General features: G+C 29.1%; 1 protein-coding gene across 1 annotated transcript; it reads right to left on the bottom strand.

Annotated features, from left to right (window-relative positions):
- Window positions 1-4,982: 4,982 nt before the first annotated feature.
- Window positions 4,983-9,723, bottom strand: LOC107893986 (putative pumilio homolog 10). Its single transcript, XM_016819144.2, has 6 exons — window positions 9,432-9,723; window positions 7,944-9,333; window positions 7,704-7,866; window positions 6,869-7,032; window positions 5,686-5,944; window positions 4,983-5,364 (listed from the first exon to the last, which is right to left on the bottom strand). The coding sequence occupies exons 2-6, from the start codon at window positions 9,281-9,283 to the stop codon at window positions 5,257-5,259; spliced, it is 2,034 nt and encodes a 677-aa protein (XP_016674633.1). The 5' UTR covers window positions 9,284-9,333; window positions 9,432-9,723; the 3' UTR covers window positions 4,983-5,256.
- Window positions 9,724-11,602: the final 1,879 nt, after the last annotated feature.

The following is an 11,602-nucleotide window of genomic DNA, read 5'->3' on the forward strand; positions in this document are numbered from 1 at the left end:
TCCTGAAAATTTTCGAAAGCATGGCGTTTAAACTTTTTAGCGTTACCGGGTGGTGACGGTTTTGATAATTTTTAAAAGGGTAAATTGCATAAATAGTCATCTAACTATAAAAATTTTTATTTTAAGTATTTAAAATAAAAAATTATAATTTAAGCACTCATGTTATATAATTATGTTATTTTGGTCACTCTCGTTAATAAGATGATGTGGCAGTTAAAAAATAGTATAATAACAAATTTATCCCTCAATTTTTACATATTATATCGATTTAGTCATAATTTTAAAAATTAACCCTCAAAATTTATAAATATTCTCAATTTGATCCTAATCCTAAAATTTTTTTAAAAATATATAAAAAGTACATAAATATTTTCTTAAATATAACAACAAATTTAAGTTTTGACTTATGATAAATTCTTATAATTCATATATTTATGCTTTATAAGTGATGGCCCTTTCGAGTGGATTTGCAAGAGTATACACTGAGGCTAGTTTTTTACGTTAATTTAACTTTCATTGCAGAACTGGTACCTATGGCCCGGTTTTTTTTTTGGGGGGGGGGGGGGTGGGGGAGCTCTAGTGGGGGAGGAGGAGAGGGATGGGTACGGGGTGGTAGAGGTTTTTATTTTATTTTATATTAATATAATTTAAATTTATTATTATATTTTTTAAAATGTTTATGTATTTTTAAATATTTCTTTGAATTTTATTTTATTATATTTGTAAATTTTGAGAGATAATTTTTTAAAATTATGACTAAATTGATATAATACATGAAAGTTGAGGACTAAATTTGTTATTATATTATTTTTTTAATGGCAGTGACTAAAATGACCGAACTATGTAATGTCATGCCTAAATAGCAAACTTTTTATTTTAAATACCTAAAATAAAAATTTTAGATCATTGGGTGACTAATGTGTAGTTTACCCTTTTTAAATTCTTTTATTAATTATTTATTAGTTCACCGCCCCTTCCTTTTTTAATTAAAAAAACTCATTAATTAATTAAAGGTTGCTTTATAGTGGATCCTTTTTTCTTTTTTATATTTGGAGGAAGGCTTTTAAGTTTAAGGCTTAGTTTGGATAGGTGGTGTGTTTAACTTCAGTAAGGTTAAAAATAGCGGTGGTAGTGAGATTAATTATTGTAGCGGTGAGATTGGATAATGTAGCTGTGAGATTAAAAACAATGGTGGAGTGTGTGTTTAGATTCAAACGCAGCTGTAGCAGTGATGTGAAAATAAAAAATGACTATTAAGGACATCAGATTAAAATTGATATATAATAGAAGTTTTTAAAATTATTTAACAATTACAAAATTAATAAATGATTAAAAATTATTTCAATTATATTTATTTTTAATAATAATTTTAATAATAAATAATTAAAACTCCAGAAAAATTCAAATATTTATTTTATTTAATATTTCAAAATTAATCATATATTTAATTATAGGGCTCAATTCATTATTGAAAATTATTCAAATTATTGAGCCTTTAGAAAAATAAAACATTATTAATAAAATAATGAAGCAACTCTAGAATAAGAAAAAAATAAATAATATATGGGTAAAAGAGGAAAAGAAAAAACAACTGAAGTTGTTAAATTTTTACTGGACCAAAAGGCTCCAGTCTGGATTTAAGCCTCCTGTGAGGTGAAATGCATTCTCAACGTACTGAAGAATGCTTTCCAAATAGCCTTGTGTTTACTAACATTTCAGTTGCAATTTTTTTTAGCCTAAAAAGGCTAACGCACTGAGACCCGATTGGATCCAAAGGAAGCCTAAGTGGATATATCTAGTTTTTTAAATAATCATAATTCTAAACCCGTTAAATTATTCATATATATGTTAAAAATAAAGTTTATTGATTAAATAGGTTAATATTTTTAAAATTTAAGGAAAATAAGTCATTTTTTGAAAGTGTGTGGAAAAACGCATCCAGCTATGCACTTTTCTTTTTAAGTTATATTTTTTGATTTTTTTTAATATAATAAGTTTGTTTAGTTAAATGGTTAAATGTTAGTAATTTTATCTTTAAGTTCTAGGTTTGATTTGTAATTTTTGTTTCATGTTATTTCAAGCTTTTTTTATTTTTAATTAATAAATATATTGGTTTCAATTTTTTTATTTTTAATTCATCTTTTTAATTAATAACTATTTTATTGATAAATTAAATAATAAATATGTAATTATATAATACAAATATATTTTTTTACATATACCATTATGTTAAAAGTATTTAAAATTACTAACTCATTTATATATAATATAAACATCAACTAATTTTTTAATATATTTTTCTTTATGTATAATTTTTATTTTCTTCACATATATTGTGCGTATGGTGGTTTCTAAAATTATTAAATGAAATAATTATTTCAAATGTCATTAATATTTTTATAATTAAAATATTTCAAAGATAATTATTTTTTCATCTACATTGTGGACATGATATTTCAAATATATTTATATGTGAAATATTTCAATTAATTATTTCAAATATCATTATGTTTATATGTGAAATATTCTAAATATATAATACTAAAATTTACTACACTCATGATATGGATTGAAAAATAAATATTACGCATATAAAAATTATATTTACTAAAAATTATCATATTTTTAATAATTATTTGATTTTATGAATAAAAGAGTTGTTAATTAAAAAATTAATTAAAAATAAATTATTTTTAAAAATAATTACTAATTAAAAAAAAGCTTGAAACAAAATCACTAACATTTAATTATATGACCAAACAAACTAATTATATTTAAAAAGTTAGAAAATACAACTTGAAGGACAAGTGCGTCTAGCTCGGCATGCTTTTTCACTCTCTCTTCAAAAAAGAATTGTTTCCTCAAATATTCAAAAAATCGACTTATTTAGTCAATAAACTTTTTTTTTACATATATGACTAATTTAACCTTCTAAATCATAAATTTTTCTAAAAATATAACTTATTTATTATTTATAATTTATCCAAATATTATTATCTAAATTTAAATTTAAATTAAATATTATTATCTAAAAGATGTCTAAAATAGCAAATAATTATACTCAAAATTTTCAATTACTTTTGGGATATTTAAATCCACAAAAATCTAAATTTGAATCCTATAAAATTCATTATATATATAATCAAAATTTATAGAATTTTGAAATTAGTGGATTTGAAATTCAAATCTATATCTGTTATTTGAATAAATAATGCAACTTTAATAATGAATATTCAGGATGTTTATCCGCATCACATATTCAAGATAGTAATTTTAAAATATGAATCTGAATATTATCTAAATCCACAATTTCATTTAACATCTCTAAATCTAAATTCAAACTTGACATGACTCGATCTAAAAGTTTTTATTTATTTATATATTTTAAATTTATTCTAAATTAATTTATTTTGTTATTTAAGTCAAAGTCTCGAACTCAATTTAATTTGGTCCATAGTAAAATTATCAATCATATATGAATGAAATTTGATTTATCAATACTTTTAACATATATTTATAATATAATTTCTAGTTTATTAATAAAAGATATGCTAAAAATACATTTAATACAAATGTAAATTTTAAAATTATTATTTAAGTTCAATAACTTAATTTGATGATTATATATTTTCTAATGTAATTATAAAAAAATTTAAAATTATTTAAAAAAACACTAAAAATTAATTTAAATATCAAAAATTTTAAATCGTTCTTTCTATATAAATCGATATTGATATCAACAACTATAGACACTTGTTTTTTTTTTTTTTTGGTTACAAATTATTTTGACAGTCATACTGCAAGGTAGTTGTATTCCCAGCATAGGACTTCCGAAGAGCGTCGTTCTTAAGCTACATTGTTGACAACGTATTACCACTTGGGAACATATTAATTATTGTTTGAACTAGACCGAATTGATCAATCAGATCAAGAATTGATTAAATGTTGTTAAATTATTATTTAAATTTTAAATTAAGCTCCAAAGTTACTACTTCGGAACAACTTAATTATTGTTTGAACTGGACCGAATTAATTAAACATTGTTCAATTATTATTTAAAATTTAAATTTAACTTCAAAGTTTAAAATATTTTACTTAACTACTATTACTATTAAGTCCTTCTGTCAATTTAGTCAAATGTTAGCTTGGATTGAACATAAAACAAATTTAAAGCACATGGATTAATTTTAAACACAATTGTATTTAGGCATGAAAAACTTGACTTGGTATACCCATATTTCAACAAGTTTTAAATATGCTATGCATCATAGTCGACCCCACATTTAACGCTTAAATTAAAATTAGAAGTTTGAAAACTCAATTAAAATATTTAAAAGCTTAAAGACTAATTTAAAATCTGGATTATAGCTCGAGAACCTCTCGTGCAATTAACTCCCAAAAAAGATGGGAGTAAAATCAAATGCAGCATTTGTGCTCCTGCATATTATAAAAATGACATCCACATCTGTGCCCAAGGACCTCTTGGGCAATTAACCCCTAAAAATTAAGTCTATCCTCATGTACATTATTAAAAATGGCATCCAATGAATAAACCATAAAAACCCTAAAACGTCGACATGACATTTAACGCCCAAGCTAGCATTAAGTTGACATTAAATTGGTAGAAGTACATGTTAGATACTTTGAGAACTTAATTAGAATGTTTAAAAGTTTAAAGACTAATTTAGAATCTGGACTATAATTCGAGCACCACTTTTGAATTAACCCCCAAAAAATGAACAGTAAACTCTAATGGATCATCTATCCTCGTGCATGTTATTAAAGATGGCATCGACCTAAGCTAACATCTATAATTCGAGATCCCTCATGCAATTAACCCCAAAAAGAATGAAGAGTAAAATCTAATGCATCGTCTATCCTTCTGCATATAATTCAAAATGGCAGCATTCACATATGAGGAACCATAAAAATCCCCAAGGCTTGTAAACAGTGTACAATTTCATACAGTGAGAATTGCAAAGTAAACAAAGATATTTGATATGCAATGCATAGAGATAACCAAAAGACAACAGGATAATACAATGTTCAAAATTTAAAGCAACTTTTTGAAGCGAAAATTGCTTTATTTGTTACACTCTTTCCAGAGTGCATGGAAAGACAATTCCATGAACTTTGAGAAGATAAAAACTCTTGCTTTAGTTATAGGCAATGATGAGCCTTTTATGGTTAAATCCAGTAGGACAAAAAAACAAAAAAACAGAACATTGCTTCTTGCATAGACAAGGAGAATTTACATTACTTCTTCAGAAGCTTCTGAGAGAAAATCCTCTTGGAATATGGGCTGTTGCGCGAGATTGCCTTACGGGACTCGATTGCTTCGATGAGAGAGTTGTGCAGAGGTCCCTGACATAGAAAACAAGAACCACAAACATCAACAAAGAAGCCACAAGAAACCGATGACAATATTGTAAAATGTAAATAAATTAGTAAGAAACCAGAGTGTGTAATTCGGATGAGAAAGAGGGTTTTGGTCCAAACAATTTGATCCTAACGTGAGATCATTAAGTTTTCCTTCTCGTATTAGCATGTATTTTCGACCAAAACTATGGGCCATACATGTAGTAGGTATTATATCTGTGCTTTTTGAACCAGAGACATGAGGGAGAGTGTTTGTTAAGGGATTGGGGGCTTCATTGATAAAAGGAAAGTAATTGACTTTAGAACCTCAGAAACACGGAGAGCAGTTTGCACAACATAGTTTGCATGAGGATCTTGTAGCAACCGTTCGAAGTGAGTTGCAGAGAGCAATTCACGGATGATTCTTGACCGGCTCTCGTCATTTAATACCGCGAGACACTTTTCAACCACATGACTGCTGAACTTTTGCGATGAGAGGTGTACATAGTTCCCTTGAAATTGAGAAACCAAAGTTGAAGTGGCAGATGGGATTTTTAACTCCAAGATAAACTGAACAACATAATTTCTGCAAAATGAAAAAACAAAAATCTGCAGTGAACAAGAATATAATTAATTTTATATCATAAAAGAAAAGAGTATCTATCATTAACTTCATTGCAGGGTCCACTGGTCCCCAATTGGAGAGAATGGACTAACCGGTCTCATGACAAAGTATTCCAAAAATACAAAGCTTTCACCATTTCAAAGACTTCTTTTTGCCATTTTTTTCTAACGTAAAGAGGCAAAAGATGACTCCAGTATACCAAACAAACAGTTTGGGCCACTGGATATCTAAAAGAGAAGGAAAGAAAGAAGTTATATTTGAATTTCCCAGCATGATCATGTGTATAAGAGGTCATATGTTAAGCAAACTTCATGAAGTTTTCATGTAAGAATTGATAAGAGATCAGTCTCAGAGACCTGGCTGTAAATTCAGCCTTATGAACATTGAAGGACCTAGTGAAGACAAACAGTTATTTTCCAACAGGAACAACTGAGTAGACAGGTATGAGGATATTCAGCATGTTTCATGCCAGAATTGAATACATAACACATAACAAGCCATTAATTTACTTCATGCAATTGTCACCACATTCTAGTATCACTAGTATCACATAAGGACTAAACACCGAGGGTCTAATACCATCCCCATATGCCAAGAAGATTTTCTGCTTCCCATGCCTTCTGTATTTCCAGTCGACCAAGAAGTTAGGCTATTCAGCAAATTCGAAATTCTTATAATTACATACACTTCTATATATCAAGTTATGTACTTCGAGATTTTCTTTTTCTTTTTTCTAGAAAAATTCAAGATGAGAGCTAAGTCATTGGTAAAACTACATTTCTCTTATAACAAAAGCTCCACCCCCCCCCCCCAAAAAAAAAAAAAGGCTGAGTGGTGGTTAACAATTAATCAATTATAGACTAATAATATCGTATCAATACTTACCCATATGCATCCTGTGCTAGTAGAAGCCCATTGGTGGATATTTCTTCAACCAACTTTTCTCGATACTCACCAGTTGAATGGCTAATACATCGTTGCAAAACGCAACAGCCGTGCTGATGAGTTGCAATATCAACGCAATACTTTGCGGCAGCTACAAAGATAAACTGTAAAGCGGTTTGAAAATAAAAATGTGAGATATCTATGGAGGAGAATAATGACTCAGGAAAAAAGCTGAATGATATTCGACAAGTACTTATGCATTCGTTATCTTAACAGAATTTTAAATAAAACCATCGAGATACGTAAAATGCCACCCTACTAAATCAAGTAGTTCACTGCCAACTGCAACATCTGCACAAAATAGCTAACAGACAGCATGTCGTATATTGACAGCAAAGATGTGGTTAAACACAGCACTATTTTGCATCAAGTTTACACAACTTTTCATAGTTCCAAAGAGATACTAGGTCATTATATGGCTGATTAATTTTCTGCCTGCTTAAACTTAAGACATCTAACCCTTTATCAGAAAAAGAAAAAGCATACTCTGGTATTATAAAAGACGCATCATGTTTGGACTTTGGAGTTCAGACACCAATTGATGATTAACCAAAGAATATGACATCCACTGAACAGCTCATATGGCTTGCAGTTATGAAGCACATGGAATGTGACTAAAGGCTCAATCTATTAGGGACTAAAGGGATACTATCAAATATCATTTACCTCTTGTCCTTATGTAGACCCCGAAAAAAGATGTCATGGTCCATAGCTTATACAAAAAAATAACATTTCATATGTTAATGCACAACAATTCAGCAGATGGAAGGCTTACCTTGTTATCTTCACTGCTAAGACATTGCAAGCAACGCTGCACGACATGATTTCCGTTCAGGTCCTTGATGAGAGATAGAAACCCAGGCTCAAGTACTGATATAACCAGTGAAATTTGCTGCCTGGTTTTGAGAGTCTCGATCAACTTTTGAACTACACGAGTGCTGGAAGAATGAAAAACTATGTTAGAACCTGCAGATAAGAATGCATACATTAATATATTGCAGGGTTTCAGAAATACCCATGAGTGTTGAGAGATATTCTAACAAGTTGCCCTGGTTCTTCTGTAACCATTAACAGAATCTGCATTCTCTGTTCTTCATTACACACTTCCAATAACTTCTGCATGAGGTAATTCCCAAAAGGGTTCATCATAAGTTCAACCACATGATCAATGATCTCCTTAAATATTATTTGCACATCCAGTTGGGAACCCTCATCGAATACCCGTTGTAAGAACCTACAGCCATGTTGGTCTTTCGCTATTAAGTATATGTATCCGCGAGCTTCTGCCAAAGAGTTACACTTAGGTGGCAAAGAGAAATCGCTATATAACTTAGCATTCTTAACATTTCCACAAACGGCTGCAATTTGAGACCAACCATCGAGCTGTGACGATAATGACCTTCTTTCTTGACGCTTATTCGCACCAACCTCCTGCAGAGAACCTTTGTTTTGCTCCCTTGAACAACAATCAATTCCCTTATTGATCATGTAATTTAAACCCTTTCCTTGGATAATGAAACTATCCTCAGTAGCAAAAGCCTCAAGACCTTCTTGTGGGATTCTAGCATTAGAATGTGCTCTAACCATCCCATTGGATGGTGATGGTAGCCCATGATGTAGCAGATTTTCAACACTTACATGAGGGGTTGCTTGAATCAACCTGGGAGAACCATGGACCAAAACATCATTCACTGAAAGTTTACTCAAAGAAGTGCTTAAATTCAATACAGAATCACCTTTCTGCCATGGAGATCTCATTGCACCATTCAAACAACTCATTCCCTGGTGAGGACCCAAAGCATCGTTGGAAAATGCCATATTAAACCCACCATTGAAATTCAATGGAACACTCATTGGAACAGTGGGTTGAATTCCCACAAAATCTCTAAAACTGGGATCAACTTTTTCTTGATCGTTGCTAATATACATTTTACTACGGTTTCTACAAAGACCCAATTCACCAATCAAGCCACCCTCACTGCCACCCTTGTTCCTAACAGCTGAATCCATCAGCAGTGCATTAGGCAAGTGTGGCTTAAGGTCCTCTAATGCCGGTGGAGTTGGTGATCCATTTTCAGACAAAGACTGCTGTCCATCATTAGAAAACAGACTCGAGGAAGAACCATCTGAGTGTAAAGAGAAACCGCTTACAGGAGAAACACATGTATGCTTATGATAATGACTTGATGTACCATCATACATAAGACCATACATGCCATGAAATGACCCATTCACATGGTGATGAATATTATTATCATCATGTTTTTTTTGCAGATGAAGATGATGGTGATGATGATGTGATGTTGCATGAGGGATCTCATCTAACAACATTTCAAACTCCTCATCATCCTTCATGTTTCCTCTATCTTTCTTCTTCTGCTTCTTCACCAAAATCTCAGCTATGGCTTCCAACAACAACAGAAAAACAAAAAAGAAAATCAAAATACCCACATCAGATACAAATCGAAAAAGACTTAAATAACAAATACCCAGAATCAATTACCACTTCTTATCGTCTGGGTTTTGCTCAGATTTCGAAAGAAAAAAAAAACAAAAAATTGGGGTTGGTTTTCTTTGAGTGAAGAACAATATGAATTACACGAATTGCAGTTTCAGTGATATGAAAAATGAATTTAATTTTTGGGTTTTCTCTTTGTTTGAAGAGTTGGTGAAGCATGCAAAGATTGAAGGAGATCACATCACATACGGTTACTTTTTAAGAACCGTAGAAATTTATATACATACACTCCCCCTTTCTACTCTCTTCACGCCATTAAAGCTGGGGCTATGGAGAAGAACCAAAACAAACGCTATTTATATTTTGCTCCGACACCCTCGACAGTTATAATATAAAGTTTACTGTGTATTAAAGAATAAAACGGTGAAATTTTGGTTTTAGTCCTTGTACTATATTCAAGGAATAAGGCAACATTTAGCCCCGAGCTTTACAAAATTTTTCGACTTAATCCCTAAATTTTTTTTTGTCCACATTAATTTTGGAACTTGCAACTTTCCTTATTTTTGGTCTATGTGATAACATTACATTTTAAGATTATGACATGTCATCACCTCGCGTGAGCATATGGATCAAAACTTGAAAAAGTTGTTAATTTTTAGACTAATATGAACAAAAAAAATTTAAAGACTAAATTGTGAGAAGTTGTTGAGTTCATGGGCTAAATATTGCGTTATTGCTAATTCAACTTAGGGATTTAATTTGGTTAAGATGCAAGTACAATTATTAACACCGCTAAAATTCAAGTTCATTGCAACAATCTTCTTATATTTCATCATTATCAAGTGAATTTTTTATTTTAAAATATTATATTAAAAAATTTACATAAAATTTTAAATTATATTAATAATTAAACTTAAATTTTTAAATTTAAAAAAATACAATTACTAAATTCTATAAATAAAAATAGAAGACCTAACAAATGTAAAAAAAAACACAAACATTAACCACATATATTTTAATCATTTAATTTTTATATTTTAATTTCTTGTAATTTGGTTTTATTATTAGTTGTAATAGTAATAGTTGAACACATTAACATCTTTATTAAAAAAGGTAAATTTTAATTAAGAGATTGAACTAAAAATTGTTGGAATGAAAAATAGAATATTTTGATAATCATAATCTCACCTTTTTAATTAGATAAAGAAATTTAAGTTTTAGGTAAAAAAAGAAAATTGCAACAATTAATTCACAAAATCTTTACTGATTAGTAATAATATTAGAAATATTAAATTATAAATATTAAAACACTAAAGTAAAGAGAAAAAAAATCCATAATTTGTCTAATAATAAATCATTTTGTATATTTAGATTTAATAAATGAATTACACTTCACGAAAATTGATATGTTAATTCATTTATTTTAATTTCTTAAAATTGATCATAATAGTACTTCATAAAAATTGAAAAGCTAGTCAAATTGGATAACATTGTTAAAATTTTAATCTAAAAATTAATAAATTAATAATTTATATGTGAGGAATTAGCAACAAAATAAGTTTGATAATACATATGCAATAAATTAATAGATATCAATATTTCAAATTCATGTGTTTACCAATAACTTGATTAACTTCTCAATTTTTTTTACAAGAACTAGATTCTAACCAGTTAAAATATAAGGACTAATTTCTTAATTTTTGTAAAGTGTAAGGATGAAATTAAAAGTAGACCGAAAGACAAAGAGGAGAATGATGGAAAAGCATTTTATCAAAATATACTTTTTTATTATAATTTTTTAGTTATTAAAATAACAAAATTATTTAAAAATATGATATTTTCGTAAAATTAATACAATTAAATAAATAAACAAAAATAATTACATGTCATATGCTCCCTGCTTTCTCGGCCTTTCCCTCTTCCAATCTTCCCAAGCAATTTTCACTTGAGCAACCTTTTCGCCACTACTTAAATAAGCAATAAATTACTTATCCCACGCTCTTGCTCATACCGTGGATTACACGTTTCACATAGAATGTGGGATCTACTCACTCTTTTGCTTCTCACTTGAGTATGATAAAATTGGGTTTGGATTTGATCAATAGTACGTTTGGTTAGCTAAAATGAAATAGTTATTAAGTAAAAATGAAATAGGGATGTAATAAGTATTTGTGAAAGTATTTGTAAAAATATTTGATAGGTTCGTCGTTATAGAT

This window comes from Gossypium hirsutum, chromosome A13, assembly GCF_007990345.1.
Source record: "Gossypium hirsutum isolate 1008001.06 chromosome A13, Gossypium_hirsutum_v2.1, whole genome shotgun sequence".
Classification (NCBI taxonomy): domain Eukaryota; kingdom Viridiplantae; phylum Streptophyta; class Magnoliopsida; order Malvales; family Malvaceae; genus Gossypium; species Gossypium hirsutum.